Below are 24,660 nucleotides of genomic sequence, written 5' to 3'. Positions count from 1 at the left end.
GGGGGCCTGCTGCGCCGCGCTGCCTGTCTGCGCCGCTGCCTGGGACCGCCGGGCGCCCACTCGCTCAGCGAGGAGCTGGAGTTGGAGTTCCACAAGCGGAGCCCCTACAACTACCTGCAGGTCGCCTACTTCAAGGTGCAGACCTGTCCGCTGGCTGGGGTCCTTCTGGGCGTAGTTGAAGGCGACCCGGGGGAACTTGGCGGGGGGCCCGGGAGGGATCCGCAGAGAGGGAAGGTGGTCTCGGCCCGGGAGCTCTCCTCAGACCCAGGGAGGGCGAGGACCCTGCTGGGAGACCTGCCTAGCCCGCTTCGCATAGTCAGATGGTAGCCCCAAAGGTCCAGCCTGGGGTTAGGGCACCCATCAACCGAAACGTGGCCCGTGTTTCCCCGACAGGCTTCCTAAAGGGACCCAAAGTGGCAGCTTGGGTTTCTCATCCTGATTTCATTGTAGTTGTCCGAGAGAGAAGCCCGGACCTTTCTACACGATCTTCCTTCCGGTTCGTTTTTCAGTGATGCTTTTCCTGCTGCCTGAGTGCCACAGCTTTCTCTCGAGACGTGAGGTTGCCACGTCGCCAGTAGGGGCTGTCTGGCCCCTCCCTGTGGGGGACCCTCTGGCGAGTCTGTCAGGTTTCCAAAGAAATGAGTAACTTTAGGAATTCCAGAGTGCCTTAAGTCCAAGTATACGTGGATTTGGAGCGCTCCTGGCCTGCCTGATGATGATGGTGAGGATGATAGCCAGCACATACTTTCAGCACTATTTTAAATACTTTGCGTTTATTAATTCATATGCCCAGATCCTGGCAATATCCTGTAAGGTAGGTACTACTTATTAGCCCCATTTTATTGGGTGAAAAAAGAAGGAGCTGTGCTTTATATCTGTTATGTCCATGGTTTGATAGGCTTTCAATTCAACCTGAAGAGAGACTTGGAAAACCTTTGGAAGCTCAGCTTTCCACCTTTCCACAAATATTTTGTGTACACAGTTCTCCATTCCCCTAATTACGCAGAAGAGTACTGGGTTTGAAACCAAAACAACTGGGCTATCTTTAGTCATGTCACTTAGCAGCACTTTTTAAAAGTCTTTGACAAACATTTATTGAATACCTACTACATTCCAGTTCTTGTGCAAGTAATTAAAATGCTAGACTTTATGGTTTTTTGTTTGTCTTGCTTTGCTGTTAAGAATCACTATAATGAGGGTTACTGAAATGATATGTACATTGGACTGTGGGAGCACAGAGGAGGGAGATCTATCTTTGTCTCAGAGAAATTAGAGAGACTTGATAAAAAGCCCTAGCTGGTGTGCTCGGTGGATAGAGCGTCAGCCTGCGGACTGAAAGGTCCCAGGTTTGATTCCAGTCAAGGGCATATGCCGGGGTTGCAGGCTCGATCCCCAGTAGGGGGCCTCCAGGAGGCAACCAATCAATGATTCTCTCTCATCATTGATGTTTCTGTCTCTCTCTCTCCCTCTCCCTTCCTCTCTGAAATCAATTTAAAAATATATGAAAAAAAAGAGATGACATTTGAAGCTGATTCTAGATATTGCTAGAGAGCATCCTGTTCCAGGTAGAGTGAGGCCAGACTGGGAAGAGAATTCTGTAGGCTTCAGGGAGCCATCATCAGAAGTGGGTTTGAGAATGCTGATCCTGGAAGCCATGTGAATAAGCCTTGGAAGGAGGAGAAAGTGGTGGCGGGGCGAACCATTAGGAGATGAGTGCAGTTGTTCACATGAGAGAAGGAAACTAAAGGGTTGGGGATGGAGTGAGGAGATGGGGGAGAACAGAGAAAGCAAGAGCAATGCTGAAAGATGGGAGGGAGAATAAATCCATAAAAGGAATGGACTTAAGAGAATTTATGATTTTATAATTAAGGGAACTGAGGAACAGAGATAGTGATTATTGACCTTGGGTCACCGCTATTTTAAGGTTACAGGCTCTATTTTAAATACTTTGCATTTTTTAATTCATTTGCCCATTAGTTAATCATTAAATCATCAGTGATTTAGTTTGGATTCTACATATGAACCTGTGTAACTTTGATATGCTGGAGTCCATTGCTATGGACATTATTGTGGCCTGTAGCACATCCCTGCCCCCCCTCCCTTCAGATATTTGTATAACCTCATGAGTCCTGGATTTTGAGTCTGAAGATGCCATGCCTGGATGTTGTAGAGCAAGCATGTCAAACTCAAAGGCTAACACAGGCCAAATAAGGTTTAAGTTTAGGTGGGCCGCAAAAAAACAAAAGCTTCAATTTTCATAGAAACATAGGTTTATTTTGATAGAGACATGCTGAATATGAAGGGCTGAAATAAATGAGTAATCGTTAACATAAAATAATAGAACATTTTAATAAAAATTAATATTTTTTCTTGAACATTAACTTACCAGACACTGAATAACTGCACAAATTAATAAGCATAACACAAATAAACCTATTTTTCTTGTTCTCCAAAAGCGAAATATTTCCTGTTGCGCACCAAACAGGTCAGTCAGTACAAGACTAATGACATGGCAATTGGCTGCTAAAATATTCGCTGCTAGTATTAGTGGAGAAAAATGGTGTGCCTGCACATAAGGTGCATAAGGGAAATGAATGCAACATGATTATAATTATCAGTCATTAGCAAACATTGTAGTTCGTTATTAATAACTAGAGGCCCGGTGCATGAAAATTTGTGTTCTTGGGGGGATCTCTCATCACAGTCTTTGCCCTCTCGCAGTCCAGGACCCCTTGGGGGATGTTCACCTGCCAGTTTAGGCCCGCTCCCTGGGGGATTGGGCCTAAGCCTCAGTCAGACATCCTTAGCACTGCGGAGGAGGTGGGAGAAGCTCCCACCACTGCCGCTGCACTTGCAGCCATCAGCCCGGCTTGTGGCTGAGCGGAGCTCCCCCTGTGGGAGCGCACTGACCACCAAAGGGCAGCTCCTGCGTTGAGTGTCTGCCTCCTGGTGGTCAGTGCACGTCATAGTGACTGGTTGTTCCTGGTCATCCGCTGTTAGGGTCAATTTGCATATTACCCTTTTATTATATAGGATTATATATAACAGGATATTGTAAAAATTAAGTTACAAAATTTTTATTAAAATGTTTCTTATAGCCCTGACTGGTTTGGCTCAGTGGATAGAGCGTTGGCCTGCGGACTTAAGGGTCCCGGGCTCAATTCCAGTCAAGGGCATGTACCTTGGTTGCAGGCACATCCCCGGTAGGGAGTGTGCAGGAGGCAGCTGATCGATGCTTCTCTCTCATCGATGTTTCTAACTCTCTTTCCCTCTCCCTTCCTCTCTGTAAAAAATCAATAAAATATATATTTTTTAAAATGTTTCTTACATACCGTTATATTGGTTGCACAGCAAAAATATTTGTTGTGGACTGCATGGGGCCTGCAGGCTACGAGTTTGACATGCTTGTTGTAAAGGACCTTAGTATTTTTCAGCCACCCACCTTTTCCTTGAATGTGTCATTTTATGCAAAAAAAACCACTCTTTTTTGCCCTGGGCATTTTGGCTCATGGGTGGATAGAGCGTTGGTCCTTGAACTGCAGGGTCCAGGAAACCCCGGGGTTTGATTCTGGTCAAGGGCACGTGCCTCAGTTGCAGGTTGCAGGCTGGATCCCTGGCTCCCCCGATCGGGGCGTGCTCTTCTCTCTCATCGATGTTTCTAACTCTCTTTCCCTCTCCCTTCCTCTCTGTAAAAAATCAATAAAATATATATTTTTTAAAATGTTTCTTACATACCGTTATATTGGCTGCACAGCAAAAATATTTGTTGTGGGCTGCATGGGGCCCGCAGGCTGCGAGTTTGACATGCTTGTTGTAGAGGACCTTAGTATTTTTCAGCCACCCACCTTTTCCTTGAATGTGTCATTTTATGCAAAAAAAAAGCACTCTTTTTTGTCCTGGGCATTTTGGCTCGGTGGATAGAAGAGCGTTGGTCCTTGAACTGCAGGGTCCCGGAAACCCTGGGGTTTGATTCTGGTCAAGGGCACGTGCCTCAGTTGCAGGTTGCAGGCTGGATCCCTGGCTCCCCCGATCGGGGCGTGCTGGAGGCAACCAGTTGCGTGTGCCTCTCTCTCTCGTTTCTCTGTCTCTCTCCCCCCCTTCTCTCTCTTAAAAAAAAAAAAAGGAAAAATATCCTCAGGTGAGGATTAACAAACTAGACACTTTTTCTAAGCATATTCTTTCTTAGACATGGTCTGATTGTTAACTGCTCTTTCTCCTCTAACCTTAAATAAATTCTTAAAACCTTGGATTTTCTTCAGCTCAGTCAGTACATGTAAATCTTGAGAATACATTATTTGAGCAGTCAGTCTTCTATAGTGTTCCTTCTACAATATGACCTTTGTTTTAAAATAGAATGTTTACACTGTTGAAGCATTACCTCCTGTAATTTGGAACGCCCCTAATCCTGATTTGGGGAATAACTGAAAATCTGCCCAGGGCCTTGTGCTTCTAATCTCTGGTATGAAGTTCCTGCCATAGGTGTTTTCTGGGGCGGACAGGGGCGGGGGCACACTGAATGGAAGGCTCAGGAAGGCTGCGATTTCCTGTTTACTGTGGACGGCACATGTGGACACACACCTTCAGGGTTTGGGTGTGAGAATCATGTTCTTGTGCTTCATTCTTAGATAAACAAGTTGGAGAAAGCCGTAGCAGCAGCGCACACCTTCTTCGTGGGCAATCCTGAGCACATGGAGATGCGTCAGAACCTAGACTATTACCAGACCATGTCTGGGGTGAAGGAGGCTGACTTCAAGGATCTTGAGGCCAAACCTCATATGGTGAAAAACTTTATCTCCTTCTTTCTTTTTATCACAGTGATACTTACTAGGGTTGTTTTCTGATTGCAGAAGTAATGTATGTTTGTTGTATACCATTAGAAAATTGCAGTGAAGTATAAAACAGAAACTAATCATTTATAATACTGCCATCTTAGGAAAACCAGTAGTTGATATTTTGGCCTATATTTTAAGTCTTCTGTATGTGATTTTAAAACATAATTTGATGTCATATTCTGTGTGTATTTTTCATCATCCTTTTTGAACTAACGTTGTATCATGAGCCTTTTCTCACGTCTTCAAATTTTCTTTTAAAACACAATTTTAATGGCTGTGTGATAGTCCATATCATGCAGAGATTGTCTTAATCTACTAGTCACAATTTTTTTTATTATGTAGGTTTTTCTTGTAAAAGTAAACTGCGCACACCTAGTACATTCTACAGCCATATACAGTTTTGAATTATACACCTACACACGGGTCTGGGGTTGTTTTTTTAGTGATTCTGTGACAAATGAAAACGGTTGTTGTCCACAGGAATGGGAGCTGTGTCCCACAGACAGCAAAAGCAGAGTCTGTAATCAGCTGCTTGCAGTGCCCAAGTCCCTCACTGCTGGGAAGATTGCTGTCGTCGCCACAGACCACATTCTAACATTTAAGAATTAAATTTTTTTTTCATTAAACTTTTATTTTGAAAACTTTAGCCCAACAGAAAAGTGAAACAAATGACAACTCCCACATCTTTCATCTAGATCTAGTTAAATGCTTTTAAATTTCAAATGAAGCAAGTCAAGACCATTTACAAAAGGTCTTCATTATATGGCGGCCACCCTTTCCATTCATAACCTGAGATGAGCAAGAAATGAGGACACTCATGAAGATGGGGGAGGGGGGAGTAGGAGAGAGGGCCATCTGGCCTGCATTGGGTACTGCTTCCTCCCAGTAGGACCAGTTCCGACTGGGAGTGCGACTCTACTCAGAGGAGCAACCGCAGGAAGCCGTGCCCCACCTCGAGGCGGCGCTGCAGCAGTACTTTGTGGCGGAGGAGGAGTGCCGGGCCCTCTGCGAAGGACCCTACGACTATGACGGCTACAACTACCTGGAGTACAACGCTGACCTCTTCCAGGCCATCACAGGTGCGCTGCTCAGAGCCCAGCCCTCAGCCCTACCTCAGCTCTAAGGATGGTGTCGTGATAACACACGCACAGCATCTTCACTCTCATTTCTAAATCTCTTAAATCTGGGAATCTGACTGACAGTTGCTTCCGCGTGAATTTGTTCATCTTAACCGGAATTTGAGACCTGAAGATTGACCTTATTCCCCCTCTTTGATTCTTCTCAGATCATTACATCCAGGTCCTCAGCTGCAAGCAGAACTGTGTCACGGAGCTGGCTTCCCACCCAAGTCGAGAGAAGCCCTTTGAAGACTTCCTCCCGTCGCACTATAATTATCTGCAGTTTGCCTACTATAACAGTAAGGCCGACTTTCCTCTTTGCTGCTTTTGAGTCAGAAGCCGAAAGCAAGGCAGGCAGGGCTTGTGTCTGCTGTGCTTCAACTCATTTGGCTTCTCTCTGTGGCTCTGGAAGACACCCTGCCAGGTGATCCCTGGGTGCTGTGTCACAAGCCACAGCCAAGGAAGCCCATACCAGCAGCCTGGAAAGCTGGGAGAGGGAGCTCTAGGACTCCCTCTCATCCCTTCCATGACATTTATAATCTAATTTTACAGCTGAATTGTTACAGCAAGGCTAGGACAACCAGCTCATAGGACATTTAAACCAGCTCACAGGACATTTCTCAGCCCTCCTCCTTGTATAGCACTGATGCTCTGGAGCAGGTGTGTGATCGTGTGTGTGTGTGTGTCTATCAATATCCAGAAAAGCAAGTCAGCAGATCTTTACTGAGTTCCTACTATGTGCTAAGCATTACAGCATATTCCTGAGTATATGATGTTTATAGTTCAACTATAAACTAACACATACCAACGAAGAGTCGATTTGCTATTATCATCTTCCCCTCTCTTCTGAAAATCCATAGGGAAAAGAAAGTAGGAAGACAGGAATATTCCTGAAGGTGGTCTAATTTGGAGGCCAGCGTTTGAATTACTTGTGAATTTTTAAAAATGAGGGTACACAGAGGATTCAAATTCTTTTGTTTCAATATTATTCTTCTAGGTCTCCCCCCAAATCTGTGCTGAGAATGAACACTGGTGGTTCCTGGCACCCAGAATTAGACCTTTCAAAGCCATTTTTCTTTCCCTTTGCAGTTGGGAATTATACACAGGCTATTGAATGTGCGAAGACCTATCTCCTCTTCTTCCCCAATGATGAGGTGATGAACCAGAACCTGGCCTACTATACCGCCATGCTTGGGGAAGAGCAAGCCAGATCCATTGGCCCCCGAGAGGTGAGAGACGTTCCAGCTGAACCAGACCAGAGGGCAGAGTGGGGTGGAGGAGGGGAGCTGGCACTGCTTGTGCACGGTGGGGACAGGGGCCTGGGCGGCTGGGAGTGCACTAAGCACTTGTTACTGAGAGACTAAGGGAGCAAGGGAAGCATGGAGAAGCTGCTGGAGCCCTAACTAGCATAATTAATTAGCATGATCTGGGCCGAGATGCATGTTCTCTGAGTTGTCAAAGAAAAGCAGAACTGCAAAGCAGCACGCCTTTCCCCTTTTTGGCACCCCCTACTTTGAAACTTGATACCACTTGGCCAAGATTTATCATTTTTAACATCATGCTTTTTTCACTCACAAGCTTTCTGTCTCCATTTTCCTCCCCATCCCTTCTTCTTTCTGCCACTGTCTGATCTCTCCCTCTTTTGGCATTATTTCTATCTCCCTCCAAAACAAGGAGAAAAGTCTATGGAATGCAGTGACCAAAATGAAATGCACTGAAATATTAGCAATGGTTATTTCTGGGTAGTAGAATTATGGGTGATTTTTGTATTTCGCTTATTTATGTTTTCTAAATTTCCTGCAATGAATGGGTATTATATTTATAATTAAAAACACAAAAAGTTTGCTGTTTTTAACTTACTGAATTTGATACTATAAACCTTGATATTTGTGTATATGCCTTGCTCAGAACCTGGACCCTTTCCTTCCTGAACCCAGAGCAATGAGATGTTTTGTTGGTTTTTTAAAAAAATATATTTTTGTTGATTTCAGAGAGGAAGGGAGAGGGAGAAAGAGATTGAAACATCAGTGATGAGAGAGAATCATTGATCGACTGCCTCCTGCACACCCCCCACTAGGGATTGAGCCCACAACCCGGGCATGTGCCCTTGACTGGAATCGAACCTGAGACCCTTCAGTCCGTATGCCAATGCTCTATCCACTGAGCCAAACCAGCTAGGGCCAATGAGGTGTATTTGAAGTCACTAGTCTGTACTCAAATCCTCGCTCCTCCACTTACTAGCCGCGTGATCTTCACATCATGCACACCCCCCACTAGGGATTGAGCCCACAACCCGGGCATGTGCCCTTGACTGGAATCGAACCTGAGACCCTTCAGTCCGTATGCCAATGCTCTATCCACTGAGCCAAACCAGCTAGGGCCAATGAGGTGTATTTGAAGTCACTAGTCTGTACTCAAATCCTCGCTCCTCCACTTACTAGCCGCGTGATCTTCAGCACATCGTGGAGATCCTAGCACTCTGCATTGCCCCTCTGCATCTGTTTCTTCCTCTATAAAATGGGATTATGGCTCTCGTTCTGTCTTCAACACAGAATGAGTATGAGGGTCAAATGAGATAGTGAGCTGACAGGCCTGGTACAAGTGTGTACGAAGTATTGTGTGGACGGGTAGCATCACGGGGGTCTTGTGCTGGAACACATGTAGCAGGTGGCCGGTTTCTTCACCTCCAAACTCAGCACCTCCTGAAACGGGTGTCTTATCACTGTGGCATTCAATCACCTGTGTCCTTACTGGCCTCTCCCACCCCGTCTACAGTGTGTGTAAAAATGGCTGTAACTTTGGACCAGTTTTTCACTTTGTCAAAAAAGAGTAAATGGCAAAAGTTACTCTAGAGGCCACTCAGTTATTTATACAGCAAATATATTAGAGAAATATAGGGGGTGAGAAAGCAGGCACACTCCTGCACTGTTGGTGGGACTGTAAATTGGACTGTTCATTTAACCAGCAATGGGACTGCAGAGATTTACCTTGCGGCTGTACTGAACAGGCATGCAAAGCTAAGTATGCACAGATGTGCACCAGAACATTCCTGCTAAATGCAAAAGACTGGAAGCAGGCTAACTACCATCAATTTGGAGACTGGTTAAATAAATTATGATACACTCATTCAGTGACCTACAAGACTATTGTATTGCATGAGCAGATTGCTGTGCACCAATATGAAATTATCTCCCGTGATATGATTTTAAGTAAAGAAAAAAAAATATCTAAAATAAATAAATATATTAAATCCTATTTGTTTTTTTAATACATATATATGCTTTAAATTTTAAATTGTAATCTTTCTGTACAGTCTGATAAAAAACTGTTCATCAGGATTACCCCTGAGGCCTGAGCCTACAGGTCAGGGGTGGGAGAAGACTGATGTTTCTTTTCATGGCTGTTGATACTCTGTGGATTTCTTTTAGTTGTAAATGTATTACTCTCATGTCTTTTTCAATGTCATCTAAAACACACCTTAGGGCATTGATGGTACAGAAAGACATGTAATCCAAAATTTGTAGAACTCTAGTGCATATAATAGTAGATAGTGAGTACAAGCTCTAGTGGAAGCAGGGAGGAAAAGCAGCCAGCTGGTGAGTCAGGGAATGCTTCACAAAAGTGCTGTTGACATTTGGTTTAAAAAAACTCAGTCAGTGAGCCCTGGCTGGTTGGGCTCAGTGGATAGAGCATCGGCCTGTGGACGGAAGGGTCCCGGGTTTGATTCCAGTCAAGGGCACATGCTGGGGTTTCAGCCTCAATCCCCAGTAGGGGGCGTGCAGGAGGCAGCCAATCAATGATTCTCTCTTATCATCGATGTTTCTATCTTTCTCTCCCTCTCCCTTCCTCTCTGAAATGAATAAAAATATTTTTTTTAAAAAAAACAAAACTCAGTCAGTGAATGAGGCAGGAAGGGTCCTTTCAGACAGAGAGCAGCATGTGCAAACAACATGGACAATTGTCCCATATTAATGAAAGGTGGTAATGGAGAATTACCAGAGATGAGGCCGGGGAGGGTCAGATTTTAAGGGGTCTTGAGTGCTCCACCAGGACCTTGGACTCTGTTCCATGAGGCAGACAGTGGTTTTAAGCAGTAGCCTGACAGGATGTGACGGTGAATGACTCAGAATGGGAAGGTGCTGGAAGCAGGAGACCAGCTGGAAGCTACTTGGGGGTGCAGAGAGGAGCCAAGAGGCCTGAGTGAGGCAGTGGCTACAAGAGGGGAACGGACGAGGTGGCAGGAGGTGGGGGTGTTTTCACTCCTCCCTCCTCTTCCTACCTAATTAGGCAGCAAGTTCCAGCGTGGGAGACACATGCATGGTGCTGTCCACCTAACTCGGGGACACACGGGATGCTTTCCTCTGCCGGGACTCCATCCGGGTAGCTCATTCTTTCTCTGGTCACTGGGAGAAGGAAGTAGATGATGTGGTAGTAACAGCCTTCCCATTCTGGTTGTTGTGGCGCTCACTATTGAAAATCACCACCTTTCAAATGCGTGTGGCATCTTATAGCTTACAAAATTCTTTCACGGCTTTTATTTCCTTTGATTCTCAAACACTCGGTGAGGGTGGGGTCACCAGCCTACCCTGAAGAAAAATACCAAGGTTCTTCCTAGCTTTGGAACCCCGAGATCTCCAATAGAAATCGTCCTTCTCTGGCCATCCCCTCCCACAGGGAGAGGGTTACCTTGTAGTTGTCCTCTTTGGCCACTAGATGGTGCCCGTCTGGATTTGAGATGGCACTTCTAGTCTCTTTTTTTTCTTTTTTTTACGATCATATTAGTGAGTCTGAGGTAGAAAGGAAAATAAGCTCATATGGTCAAACTACCATTTTTAACTAGAACTCCCCTTCTGGGAAGAAGGTGACTAGCATTTGTTGAGCCAAGCACTGTGCTGGGTGCCTTACACTCATCATCTCACTTAATCATCACCGCCACCCTGTAAGGTAGGCGCTGTTCTTTCTATTTTAGAGATGAGGACATGTAGGCACCAAGAGATGAGTTAACTTGCACAGTGGCGAATGGCTGGTAGTGCTGACCGAAATCTGTCTCCTTGTTTTATCCCAGCACTGGCTCAGTTCCTGACACAGTAGATTGGTGTGGAATGAATAAATGGTAGAAGGGGGATCTGCTCCCTAGCAGCCTCATACAACTATTGGGAGGGTTAGATGAGATAACATATCTAGCTTGGTGTCTAGCACTTGATAAAGGAAGCCAATCACTTAAATTCTGCAGGAGGAAATTCCCACCTTCCTCTTGGGTAAATGCAGTAGTAGATGGTATAGGACTCACTGACACCAGTAACATTTTCCTTACTGCCCTCATCTTTTATTTCAACTGACAATGTCTTCTTTTCCTTTTCCTTCCTTCTGCTGCTTGGAGACTAGCAGGGCACCTAGGGAAAGATGTGACCCGGAAGGTACTTAGTCTCCCTGCCCTGGGTAAGCCCTACTGTGAGCACTTGTGGGAAGGCCAGATGCCAGAGCCGCTGCTCTTGCTGCAGCTGCCCATCTCCAGGGAGGAGCATGGTCTGTCCCGAGTCTGAGGGGAGGCAGTGGTGTAATGAAAAGCACATGGGCTTTGGGATTGGAAAGACTATGGTACAGAAAGGTTTGAATGCAGGTCCCTGCTCTACCATTTCCTAAAGTCTCCCCTAAAATAAATCGTCTATCCCCTCTGCTTCTCGGTGTCTTCATCTGTAGAATGAGGATAATAGTATCGATCTCAAAGTTGGCTATAAGGATGCAGGGAGTAACAGTCAAGTATTCACTTCCTGAGGTTTCCTTTCTGAGCACTAAGCTGCAGAAATCAAGAAGGAACTCTCCTTTGAGAAGCATTTTCACGTCTCCAGAGAATCATCAGATTTTCTGTCTTGGAGATTAATGGGGGTTTGGGGGGAGGAAGGGGGTTTTCCCCTTCAAGGGAAGCCTGGTTATGCCACCCTCAGAGGTTCTTCCTGAGCCATGAGGGAGGAGCCTGTGAGCACAGCAGTGAGACTTGGTCCCAGACTGGGGAACTGACACACTAGTGATGGAGAGGAGCCTCGGTTCACAGTGGGAGTGACGTGTAGAAAGCCCGGGGGCACCCCGAGAGTTAACGGACAGGGCCAGGTTCCAGGACTTTCTTCTACTTTGTTTCTTCAGAGCGCCCAGGAGTACCGACAGCGAAGCCTACTGGAGAAAGAACTGCTTTTCTTTGCTTATGATGTTTTTGGAATTCCCTTTGTTGATCCGGTGAGCCAGGGCACAGCAGCTGGGGGGATGGGAGAGTGTGAGGGGGCAAGGGATGGGGTGAGTGGTGTGCTGTGTGACTCCAGGGAGTGAGCCAAACATGGGATCTTGAAACCCATGGATGAGACAGAAAACGACAAAGGGGAATTCTGGGCAGCTAGCCAGAGGTGACTAGAGTTCATAGACCTCTCACTTCATCTCCTGGGACCACGAAGGTGATAAGGAGGCTTCTCCTGTAGACCCTGTTCTATGCATCAAGACCTGGAAGCGTAAGTAGGTCACCCTACACTGTTAATTTTTCCCGAACTGCCCTTAGGACTCATGGACTCCAGAAGAGGTGATTCCCAAGAGATTACAAGAGAAACAGAAGTGAGGACCTTGAAGAACTGCATGCTTGGATCGGTCTGAGGAAGCACTGAGGCTTCTGAGCCCAGGCAGATGTGAACTCCTGGCCAGGGGTGGGCAGGTCCAATCTGGGAAGTTGGGGTGGGAGCCGGGGCCAGACCCAGAATCCAGTCCTCAGAGCAGCTGTGCTCACAGGTCCGAACGGGAAACAGCCGCCCGCATCTCCCAGGAGATTGGAAACCTGATGAAGGAGATTGAGACGCTTGTGGAAGAGAAGACCAAGGAGTCGCTGGATGTGAGCAGGCTGACCCGGGAAGGTGAGAGGACAGAGCTCTGGGCCCTGCGGCTGTTGTGGAGGCAGCAAGGCAGCTGCCCCGCACTAGCGGGATGCGCCCTGGATGCGCCAAGCTCACGGTGAGCCAGCTCAGGATCTAAGCCATAGTGGGCCAGGCCTCACCTTGCCTTGGTGTCCCTCCTGACTCGCCAACAGGACTTCCATCTGGGAAGGGCACTCAGAATTGGCTTTTGTGAAAGAAATAAGACTCTTGTCACAGTGACACTAGTTTAGTAAGTATTCATAGGGCAAAACTTACCGTTTCACTGCTTCCAAACTGTTTTCTCCCAAAGTCCACCATGCATCCTGTCACTAAGCCTCAAAATCTGCAGGTCTCCTCTGGTTCTGCCCTCCTTGCCCCCGAGGCCTTCCCCTCCAGTCCTCCAAGGAGGCCTACCCATGACTCTGCTCTGTTTCTCCTCTCAGCCCAGCCTTTTTTTTTTTCTTCTTTTTTTTTTGGTGCCCTTGACCGGAATCGAACCCAGGACCCTTGAGTCCGCAGGCCGATGCTCTATCCACTGAGCCAAACCGGTCAGGGCTCAGCCTTTTTCTTTTCCCACTGCCTCAAACCTGCTTCAGGCCCAGCACCTCCTGTCTGCCCTTGTCGTCCCTCTTCGTGTCTGTCCTTGCCTTTTTCCACACCAGGGTCAGATCAGTCTTCCAAACACAGGGATTCTGATTTTTAACCCTATGTTCTTCTCCCCTCCCACCTGGGCTGCTCCTGTTCCTGGATCCTCTCTTTGCCCACAAATCTTTGTTCATGCCCATCCCTCCTCCTAAGTTACTTCCTCTCATCTCTGCCTATGAGGCGGCTCAGGTACACCCTGCAATGCCTCCCCTGGCGAATTGGGACCCCCTACCCCTTTCTGTTGAAATTCTTTGTGTTTTCACAAGGTCTGTTGTATGCTGGTTGTTTGTGTAATTGTTGAAACAGGTGCTGTCTGCAGGAGTTAACCCCTTGCCTTGCCTAGCACGCTGCGGTCTCAGTAAATAGATGGAGTTGGATTGAGTCTCTAGTATGTTCCCAGCACAGAGAGACTCCTGCGAAATAGGAGAAGCACTGGGCTTTGCTCTATGAAAAGTGATTAATTTACTAGTAACAAGACTGGCATGTGAAAAGAATGTGTCCGATTTCCTTTGTTTTCTAAGTGCTTTCAGTGGTATTTGTCTTGATTCTCTTCACTCCCCAGGAGGTGGGTTGGGCAGATTGTAAGATCCTCATATTAAATAAATGATGGTGATGATGATGGTAGCTACACTTTGGAGCATATACTTTGTGCCAAGTATTATGCTAAGGATTTAATTTGTATTTTTATTTATATCAAACAGACATCACATGAGGTAGATGCCACTTTACAGACGAGAAAAGTAAGACTCAGGGAAGTTAAGTAACTTGCCAGTGTCACACAGCTCATTAATGCAGGAGTCAAACCCAGTTCTTTCTGATTCAGGAGCTCGTTTTAGGAATGTAAAGGCCTAAAGAGTCAGCAGCTGGTCAGGAGTAGAGCGAGGACCAGAACTTGGCTCTCCCTTCTTTCAGCTCCAAGTTCTATCCTTTGGACCACCCTGCCTTTGGAAGTGACCAAATGGGAGATTTCTCTGGTGAACAGGAAACAACTGGAATTTCTGTTCTTTACAGGGAAGCAGTATCCGATGGAGTCTGCACAGAGTGGCTGCTGGATTTAGCCCAGTCTTGTCATTGCTTTGCAGGTGGCCCCCTGCTCTATGAAGGCATCCATCTCACCATGAACTCCAAAGTCCTGAATGGCTCCCAGCGGGTGGTGATGGATGGCTTGATCTCTGATGATGAATGCCGGGAGCTGCAGAGGCTGACCAACGTGAGGGACCAGTGACCACACCTTCTCCCCAGAGCCGGGCTTCCCCCACTCAGTGCCCCCGAGGCTGGGGCCTGAGAAGAGGTGGTCAACTGCCCTGGCTGACTCCACCTGTTTTTGGGCTTGTAGGCAGCAGCAACATCAGGTGATGGCTACCGGGGCCAAACCTCCCCACACACCCCCAACGAAAAGTTCTATGGCGTCACTGTCTTCAAAGCCCTCAAGGTAGAGGCAGTGCTCAGTGTTCTAGAGCGAGGGAAGGGGGAGGGGAGGCCAGGTTTGGGGCAAGAACTGGGATGGTGGGAGAAAAGGTTAAAGATGTCTCCTGTCCACATTCCAGCTGCCATGGAGAGAGGGTAAATTAAGCTGAGTGAGTTTCACTTTGGAATTTTGGCTGTTAGACCAAGAGTAATAAGATGAGGCAAACAGGATAAGACCAATATCCAAAGCTGTGAGCGCTTTCTGAAGAACGCTGACTCCAGGGGCCCGCACTTCTGCGTGACGTGCACAAATCATTCTTAAAGAGAATTATGAGAGCGAGGGAAAGCAGAAAACGTTGGGGTGTTGTGCATGGGAAGCAGAGAGACTGCACCTTTGATATAGGGATGAGGAGCCTGGGGCCTCAGGTCCCTGTTGGCCCACAAGGGGCGTTCAGGGCAGCTGACCACTGGTCTCCTTGGCAGCTGGGACAGGAAGGGAAAGTTCCTCTGCAGAGTGCCCACCTGTACTACAACGTGACGGAGAAAGTGCGGCGTGTCATGGAGTCCTACTTCCGCCTGGACACCCCCCTCTACTTCTCCTACTCCCACCTGGTGTGCCGCACAGCCATCGAAGGTGGGCCTCCTTCACCCCTGCAGCCTTCGCTAAGCACATGCCGTGCCCGGGCCCTGACTGGATGCTGAGGACGTAACCAAATAAGTGGCAGCCTAGTGTGATAATACAGCTGAGGCAGTTACAGTCGTCCTACCTGGGCAGTCAGGTGGGCTTTCTGGAGGAGGTGATGATAGTTGTGCAGGATGAATAGCAGTTGAGCGCACAGGGTTGTTCAAGCCAGAGAGAACAGGATGTGCGAAGGAGCATTGAGCAACCCGGCAGTTGGGGAACTAAGAAAGCTGCCATTCTGGAGAGTGAGGTTAAGGGGGAGCAATCAGATCAGGCTGGTGAGGGCCTCAGAAGCCAAATGATGGGGAACTACACTCGAGAGTTTGGTGAGGCCAGTGATTCTCAGTGATGGGATTGGACACGCATGTGATGCTGTCCTGACCCCTGGGCTGATACAGCTCAGCTGGAGACCCTCTTGTTCACTGGGTATTCCCAGGACCCAGACTCATTTTGGGAAGCACCCCCCCGCCCCCGCCATGCCAGCGGGAGAGCTGTGATATCTCCTGAGGCACCTCAGCGCTAACATGTGTCACTTGGGTCCCAGAGACACAGGCTGAGAGGAAGGACAGTAGCCACCCGGTCCACGTGGACAACTGCATCCTGAACGCTGAGGCCCTCGTGTGCATCAAGGAGCCCCCTGCCTACACCTTCCGGGACTACAGGTGCCCGCTCGCCCTCTGAGCCCCCATGCCCTGCTCTGTGCCCCTCCCCCAACAGTTATACATACACACAGGTTTGGGAGCGGCTGTTCCCAGAGTCCAATCCCTCGTCCCCAGACCCTCTGGATAGGAAGCCAGACAGCAAGGAAATCATCACAGTGTAGTGTGATGAGGACAGGAAGAGGTGGACTTGGTGCAGAAGTCCCCCAGAGAAGGGCATGGTGGATTCTCTGGGGCAAGGGGGTAGGGATGGGACGGTTGGAGTCATTTGTGAGGCTTCAAAGAAGGCTCTAGAAGGCTTTCTTCCTATGAAAGGCCCCTCTAGCTGCTGGTTGAGAGCACTTGGAGATGAAGGCACTGGACCTGTGGGTTGTCTGGGGAGCGGGAGGAAGAGAAAGTCTGTGTTGAGATTCTCTCTGCCTTTCCCAGTGCCATTCTTTACCTAAATGGAGACTTCGATGGAGGAAACTTTTATTTCACTGAACTGGATGCCAAGACAGTAACAGTGAGTGTGTCCTTGTCCCCATCCCTGAGAGACAGAAACCCTCAGAGTGCAGGGCAGAACAGCCACCTGGTCTTCTAGTGGCCAGCGCTCTCCCCCCCCCCCCCCAACCAGGGGGCTTTGCTGTGCTGGTCGCTCCTCTGGTCACCTTTGCTCTTTAGCCTGGTCTTTGGGAAGCTGGGCTGAGGAGCCGCCCTCACGCGTGGACGCTAAGGACCCCATATCCCTTCTGAAGGCAGGTCACAGCCTGTCCTGTGTTCCCCTTTGTGCCCTTCAGGCAGAGGTGCAGCCCCAGTGCGGAAGGGCCGTGGGCTTTTCCTCGGGCACCGAAAACCCGCACGGAGTGAAGGCCGTCACCAGGGGGCAGCGCTGTGCCATCGCCCTGTGGTTCACTTTGGACGCTAGACACAGCGAGCGGGTGAGGGCAGCTGGTGCTGCAATGCCCTGGAAGGGCCCTTGTTCTGCTTCCGCCTCTCCCAGTCCCCTTGCCGATGGCTTAGACATGGAAGGTGCACTGTGTCATCCTGGTCACTGCCTCCTCTTCCCTGGCCCTTCTTCCCTACTTGTAATGGGGCTCCAGGGCGGGGGACGATGGGGAATGACCCCGGTTCTTGCTTCCTCTTTGCGCGCCACCTCAGCTGGCTTTGCCCAGAGAGCAGGACCTGTTGGGAAGGAGATGAGCTCAGAGGCCACTGAGGAAGTAGCTCCTGAGCGGTGAGTACCTGGTCCAGAGGCCACTCTGAGTAGCAGGGGTTTGTCCTTGCAGGACAGGGTACAGGCCGACGACCTGGTGAAGATGCTCTTCAGCCCAGAAGAGATGGACCTCCCCCAGGAGCAGCCCCAGGAAGCGCAGCAGGGGCCCCCCCAACCTGCAGAGGAATCTGTCCCCAGCAGTGAGTCAGGGCACAAGGATGAGCTCTGACCGTGTCCAGCTCACCGTGGACTGGGGATTAGACCCGCCGTGGGAAACTCTGGCCTGCGGCCTGGACGGGCTGGCCGCTGAGGGCCACGGAGCTGTGGGCACTTACATCTGCTGCCCAGCGAAAGGACCCTGCTCACAGCCGCCCGCACGGTGCTACTGCTCTTGGAGTGGACATGGCAGGATGGCCTGCTACCCTCGACACGGCTGAGGGCTCAGGACGCAGGCTCAGAGCCACCACGGGGTGCCTGCTCAGGCAGCCGCGTGACAGTGATACAGTATTTAAGTGTCTGTGTAGACAACCAAAGAATAAATGATTCGTGTTTTTTTACTCAGTAGCTTGTTCAGAGAATAGAAACATGCCCACCTGCCCGAGAGGTCTCACTGGATAAAAACTGCTCTGGGCAGGACTCAGGCGCAGGCCCAGTGGGAAGAGGCCAGGCCCAGTACCCTGCTTAGCCACTTCCTGTGCAGCTCAGGCCAGACCTTAACCTTGGGGACCTCGGAGTTGTCTCTTTTAGGATGGGAACCTCGGTCCCCACTCTGCCCTGCGTGTGGGCAGTTGTATGGCCCGGATGCAGCACCAGGCACGGCAGCACTTGGTGAGCTGGAATGTGCTGGACGAATGGCAGGGATTATCACTAATCCTGCTCTGCGAGGAGCAGCGGTCAGCAGTGCGGGGGCACGCTGGCCCCATGTGGGTCCTGCTGTGCTGCCTGGCCTCAGTCCCGTACCACAGGGCCTCCGGGTGCAGGACAACACACACCTCAGGAGACAGAGAAGGAGCGGAACTGGAGACTCAGCCCCTCTGGCACAGCCCATCCCCCTCCAGGGCAGTGAGTTTGGGAGCCTGCACTCAGTGCTCATTGATTCACTCAGCCAGTGGTTGATTGAGCACAGCCCAGTGCCAATCAACAGTAACCCGGGCTTACAGTCCTGGGAATATGGTAGCAAACCAAACAAGTCCCTGCCCTCTGCTTATCTTAGTGGGGCAGACAGGTAAGGTGTGTGTGTGTGTGTGTGTGTGTGTGTGTGTGTGTGTGTGTGTGATCCTTTGAGATAGAGAAGAAAGAACGTCAGGCCCTGAGGAGGGAGGAATGGCCAGGAGGCACTGTGGCAGCAGAGTGGGCGAGAAGGAGGGCAGCATGAAGTCGGAATCTCGGGGCCTTGTTGGCCTCCGCAAGCGCCTGGGCTTTGACTCAGTGAGACCCGCGGCCGTGGAGGGTTCTGAGCAGAGGAGTGACGGCATCGACTTATTTTCAAGGCCTCCGCGGAGAATGTGTGTGGAGAATGGGCTGGGGGAGGGTGGGGACAAGGAGAGCAGCACTGCTGCCGTGACCCTGGAGGGGATGAAGCTGGGTGGATGGGGTGAAGCAGTGAAAAAGCTCAGGTTCTGGGTCTCAAGTAGAGCCAACAGGAGTGGCTGATGGATGGGATGGCTGAGGAAAAGGAGCATGGAGGAGGGTTCCAGCCGAAGGCCGCAGGAGGGAGGGTGATGTAGAAACCAGGAGTTTGGTTTTGCACATAGTATGCTGACGTTTGAGGAGCCCGTTAGGTATCCAAGTGGAAATGCCATAGAGTATTGGCTGTATATGAGTCGAGTTCAGGGACAGCAGGAGGCTGCGTGACGGAGACATCATCAGCGTCTGGGTGGTGGTCAAAGCCAGGAGACTGAGGTCAGTGCAGAGAGAGAGTCAGAAGACAGCCTGGCTGGAGGTGTCAGGGGCTTTAGACACGGAGCCAACAGACAGGAGCAGGTGACCCGAAGGGACAAGCCGATGAGAGAGGTTCCGGAGGAGGGAACTGCTGTCAGATGCTGCTGAGAGGTTGAGCCCCGGGGAGGAACTGAACCCACTTTGATCTGGCAACATGGAGACCAGGGACAAGAGATGTATCGGGGAGGTAGTGTGGAGGAAAGACGGCTGGAGTGAGTTCAAGTGAGAAGGAAGGTGGGTAGAGAGAGCTCTTCTCAGGAGTCTGGCTCTTCGTGGGGCCAAAGAGATGAGCTGGAGGCACATGTGAAGCGAGCGGACGGTGTTGTTAAGCTGGGGGACAAGCACTGCTCCTGTGAGTGATCCTGCAGGGATGGTCTCTGCTCCTGTGAGTGATCCTGCAGGGATGATCTCTGCTCCTTTAGTCCCATGACCTGTTTAGTGACGTGCTCACCCTGTGGAGAGAGGCCACATTAGGGGAAAGAACATGAGCTTCACCATGTGCCGAGTGGGCAAGACTCACTCCACCACTTGGAGCTGCGTGACCTTCTAGTGCGCTTCCTCCCCGGGCACCTGGGCTTGCAGTCCTGACCTCCCAGGATGCTCAAGGGTGTTTGTGAGAATCCCGGCCGGCATGGCTGCTCCTGTGAGTGATCCTGCAGGGATGGTCTCTGCTCCTGTGAGTGATCCTGCAGGGATGGTCTCTGCTCCTTTAGCCCCATGACCTGTGTAGTGACGTGCTCGCCCTGTGGAGAGAGGCCACATTAGGGGAAAGAACATGAGCTTCACCATGTGCCGAGTGGGCAAGACTCACTCCACCACTTGGAGCTGCGTGACCTTCTAGTGCGCTTCCTCCCCGGGCACCTGGGCTTGCAGTCCTGACCTCCCAGGATGCTCAAGGGTGTTTGTGAGAATCCCGGCCGGCATGGCTCAGTGGTTGAGCATTGACCTAGTCAGGGCACATGCCCGGGTTGCAGGCTCGATCCCCAGTGTGTGCAGGAGAGGCATGCAGGAGGCAGCCAATCAATATATATATGAGAGAATGTTCACAAGGGAATGCTCCTAAGGCAGTTGGCACAATACTTAGCACATAGTAAATTCCCAATATTACAGAAAACTACACCTGCCTGATTCTGGTCTTCCAGAAGCTTCTACATCAAGGCAGATAACCTTTATCATTTCAACAGATGCTAACCCCATGGAGACAGCAGACTGTCTCAGTAAGTCACGAAAGGCCAAAGGACGGCAGGGTCCGGGCGAGATGCGGGTGCGATTGCCTCATCCGTGTTTGTGATGCACACGCAAGGGCATGTCAGCCATGCGGGAGTTTGCTCCAGATGAAGAGCCAGCCGTGCTAGCACTAGAGGGGGTGGAGGCAGCTCAGCAAACATGGAAGATGTGGACGCGGACCGTGGTCTCTGGCTCCCAGCAGTTGGCAGAGCTCTCAGCACAGGCATTGAGAGAGCCTGTGCTCACGGTGGTTGTGAGTTGGAGGGCATCCCGCCCTGGGTTAGGCGTGGGGCACAGCAATGAGCTGGTAATAGGGCCATGAGGTTCGTACCGTCCTCAGTCCTCTGAAGGAGGCAACACACCAAGTGCTGTGAGTGGAAATATGCAGGGCATTCCGGGATCCGGGGTCAGGGCGCCTGACCTGGCTGGGTAAGCAGGACGCTGCGGGGGTTGGGGGTTGGGGGGGTACAGGCATTGCTGCTGCACCACTTTCTAGCTGTGGGGCCTGGGGCAAGTCCTCTCCATTCCAAGCCTGTGGTTCGGCAGGAAAGTCAGCCTGAGTTGGGGGCAGTAAGACCAGCTCCAATGTTTCAGGTGGTGGCTGCAGAGAATGTGCTGGATGGCAACCAACTGAGTCAGACCCTCCTGACTGTCGGTGGGAGAGGACCCGGGGAAGGGCTCCAGCAAAAACGGTCATCCTCAAGCCAGCCGGTCATGATCAACACAGACCTACTCGGCGCCCACTCTCTGCCAGGCTCTGCCAGGCAGGCGTGGCAGTGGGTCTTCGGCCACAGTCCGTCCACCCACACCCGGGACGAGGGCACAAAGGGGAGACCACAAACAAAGGGGAGACCCGGCCAGGAGGGAGTGTTTGGGAACACAGCTCTCATTGGCCATATTTTCCAGGCACATTATGTTTTCCAAAAGCACTTCTCACCCATTATTTGATCTCTGTAAATATTGTCATGAACCAGACAGGACAAGGGGTATTGGCGCTAACTTTTCAGTTGGGGAACCAGGCCCAGAGAAGCTAAGGGACTCCCTAATGTCACACAGCCTTAGCGGCAGAGGTAAAGCTCGACCTAAGCCTCTTGTAATGTATGTGAAAACACTTGTTAAACAGTGAGGTGTGACACCCCGGGGCAGTTTCCAGTTGGCTCTTAATGGAGGCTGGGTGCGCTCCAGCATGCCTGGGAGTCACTGGGCTGGGGAGGGGCAGGCCCCTGGTGGTAGGAGCCCTGGGTGGAGAAGCTCTGCCAGGTGGGGAACTCCACTCCAGGAGCAGGACCTGAACCCTGAAAGGCCTTGGAACATTGGTGAGGGAAGGCCGTCGGGGACATTTGGATAGAACACACTCAAGACCTCAAATAACAAAGAGAAGAGATGGACAGAGGGCTGCAGGGGGAGATGTGAGCGTCATTCTGGATCATAGATGTCTCTGGTCCCAGTGTGAGCGAGGCGCCGGGGGTGTCAGGATGGAGGCTCGGGCACATATCCACTAAGGCAGGGGTCCTCAAACTATGGCCCGCGGGCCACATCCAAATACAAATATTGTATTTGTTCCCGTTTTGTTTTTTTACTTCAAAATAAGATTGTGCAGTGTGCATAGGAATTTGTTCATAGTTTTTTTTAAACTATAGTCCGGCCCTCCAACGGTCTGAGGGACAGTGAACTGGCCCCCTGTTTAAAAAGTTTGAGGACCCCTGCGCTAAGGCCTCAGAGCCTGCGACCTTTGTCCTGGAGACAGCCACGCACGTGGCCTCTTTGGCTCTCAGCTCCCTCACTCATCAACAGACGGACGGGATTGCAGCCATGGTCTTGAGGGCCTGTGTGGCTCTGACACTTGGTTTCTGTGTGATCTTGATACTAAAGTGCAAAGACCTGCGCCAGGTACTCAGTGGGTCCCCAGGCATATCCACTCTGGGCTCCAGCGATGTCCTCAGCTCCCCCTGGCTGTGCTGCCTCAGCCTTGTCTAGGGGGGGAGAGGAATCTGAACTTAGCACTGACTTCTCTACAACTGCGCCTGCCTGGGGTGGGGAACCTTTTTTCTGACACAGGCCATTTGGGTATTTATAACATCATTCACGGGCCACACTTAAAAATGAGCCTGCTGTATTTGGTCAAACATTTAATTAACTCCCCCTAATGCCTTGGCAGGACCAGACCAAATGATTTCACGGGCCTTATATGGCCCTTGGGCCAGATGTTCCCCACCCCTGGCTTAGACCTTCTGCTTGATTTTTGGGACCCCAGGCCTTCCCAAGTACACAGATCTATATGGTTCTGGTCTTCCCAGCAGGGAGGGCCACAGGGGGCCCAGTGTTCCAAACTGCAGGCCAAACAGCACCCACCCCTGACCCTTCAGAGGGCTGGCTGTTCCCCCAGCTCCCAAGGACCGGGGCTCCAGGCCATACCAGGGGCCCACGCCTTGGGCGGACACACAGGACAGCCATTGTCTGTGCAGTGCCTGGCACCCTCTCGTTTGCATAGCCACGTGAAGAATGCAAGGGTGCAGGCTGGGGACGGGTCCCTGTGGAGGGGGGCCGGGGCTGTGGGGGAGGACCCTGCATTCACCCAGTTCAGGCCAGCCAAAGCAGGTGGCCCCTGGAGATGAAGGGGGCGGCTGGGGGAGGGAGCTGGCAGGAGTGGGAGCAGGGTTGTGACATTCCCCCTGTACCCACAACCGAACTCCACTGAACGTGAGGGGATTGCTAATGAGGTCCAGGAGAGTTAAATATTCTCTTGCTCCAGAGGGCGGAGCTGAGGTGGGAGGGAGAGGGGAAGGTGGGTGGGAAGAGGGGGAAGCCTGAACCCCAGGAATGTGCAGAGGCCACGGCTCCCTCCCCACCAGGCTGCTCTGGAGCTGGGGGCCGGGGCGCAGAGCCGTGGGCCCCAGCAGGAGCTGCTAAGCCAGCCAGAAGGGGATTAAGGGCTGAACAGTCTGCCTTCCTTCAGGCTGATGCCAGAAGGTCGGTGCTGTCTCCTACCTCCCTGCCAGGCCCCTTGCTGACCAGCAGGCAGGTCTGGCCCAGCCTCGATGGGTCCCTCTCTGCCCTGCTCATATCGTAAACAGACTCCACGGTGCATATTCCCTGGTCTGGCCTCCCTGGTTTTCTACACATGGCCCCCAGGTACCCAGGACACCCTCTCTCCAACACCCTTCCCCAGCCCCGCCTCTCCAAATCTGCCTCACAGTCCTCTCCAAAAAGTTTTCCCTGATGTCTTACTCTAGTCTCACCTGCTGCACACTGGAATGCCATTTCTTTTCTGTCCCGCGGGCAGAGAGGACAGAAGCCCCGGGGTCAGTTCAGCCACCAAGAGCAAAGTTATTCCCCTCAGGGCTGGTGCTCGGGGCAGGAATTAGGAGAATTTTAGGGCCCTGGCATCAGGTTCCTAAAGGGGTTTTCCTGGCAGAAAGGCCCTGAGGACAACAGGGTCACTTCCCCCAGCCCCTCCCTTCTCTGTCCCTGGGGGTGGGGCAGGAGCACCCACCTGCCCCACAGCCAGCTCCCACCCCCAGGGGGCTGGGCAGGAGCTTTGCTGGGACCTGCCCTGGCTTAGCCGGCTGCTGTGGGCGGGCCCCTGGCCATGCCAGCGCCTGGGCCTCCCCCTGCATTCTAGAGCCCCAGCCGCTGCCTTTGCTGCTGCTGCGGCTGGGCTGCCACCTCTCCTCAGCCTCTGACCACTGCTGCACCTCACCCCGCCCAGCAGCTTGGCTCACCTGGCCATGACCCCGACTCCCCCAGGGACCCTGGCCCAGCCCTGAGCTCTGGGAGCCCCGGCCCCCTCCCCTGGGCCATGGCCAACTCGGGCCTCCAGCTCCTGGGCTATTTCCTGGCCTTGGGTGGCTGGGTGGGCATCATCGCCAGTACAGCCCTCCCGCAGTGGAAGCAGTCCTCCTATGCGGGCGACGCCATCATCACCGCTGTGGGCCTCTACGAAGGGCTCTGGATGTCCTGTGCCTCCCAGAGCACCGGGCAGGTGCAGTGCAAGCTCTACGACTCGCTGCTGGCCCTGGAAGGTAGGCCTCATGCCAGCCCGGCTGGGAGGAGGGGTGGGAGTG

General features: G+C 51.1%; 2 protein-coding genes across 2 annotated transcripts in view; both read left to right on the top strand.

Annotated features, from left to right (window-relative positions):
* Nucleotides 1–17,989, top strand: part of P3H1 (prolyl 3-hydroxylase 1) — an 18,671-nt gene extending 682 nt beyond the window's left edge. The window contains exons 2-16 of the mRNA XM_005866064.2: nt 2–135; nt 4,626–4,778; nt 5,722–5,911; nt 6,118–6,249; nt 7,040–7,179; nt 12,092–12,181; nt 12,495–12,547; nt 12,719–12,840; nt 14,568–14,695; nt 14,822–14,917; nt 15,376–15,526; nt 16,119–16,236; nt 16,663–16,738; nt 17,013–17,153; nt 17,502–17,989. Of these exons, the coding sequence (XP_005866126.2) occupies nt 2–135; nt 4,626–4,778; nt 5,722–5,911; nt 6,118–6,249; nt 7,040–7,179; nt 12,092–12,181; nt 12,495–12,547; nt 12,719–12,840; nt 14,568–14,695; nt 14,822–14,917; nt 15,376–15,526; nt 16,119–16,236; nt 16,663–16,738; nt 17,013–17,153; nt 17,502–17,657 (1,880 nt within the window). The 3' untranslated portion in view covers nt 17,658–17,989. The remainder of the gene's footprint in view (nt 1; nt 136–4,625; nt 4,779–5,721; nt 5,912–6,117; nt 6,250–7,039; nt 7,180–12,091; nt 12,182–12,494; nt 12,548–12,718; nt 12,841–14,567; nt 14,696–14,821; nt 14,918–15,375; nt 15,527–16,118; nt 16,237–16,662; nt 16,739–17,012; nt 17,154–17,501) is intronic.
* Nucleotides 17,990–24,084: 6,095 nt separating this feature from the next.
* CLDN19 (claudin 19) overlaps nt 24,085–24,660 on the top strand; it is a 5,903-nt gene continuing 5,327 nt past the window's right edge. The window contains exon 1 of the mRNA XM_005866062.2: nt 24,085–24,618. Within this exon, the coding sequence (XP_005866124.1) occupies nt 24,396–24,618 (223 nt within the window). The 5' untranslated portion in view covers nt 24,085–24,395. The remainder of the gene's footprint in view (nt 24,619–24,660) is intronic.

The sequence above is a fragment of the Myotis brandtii genome, unplaced genomic scaffold (assembly GCF_000412655.1).
Source record: "Myotis brandtii unplaced genomic scaffold, ASM41265v1 scaffold220, whole genome shotgun sequence".
NCBI lineage: Eukaryota > Metazoa > Chordata > Mammalia > Chiroptera > Vespertilionidae > Myotis > Myotis brandtii.
Note: the sequence above shows the minus strand (reverse complement) of the source record. Positions and strands in the feature narration are given on the sequence as shown.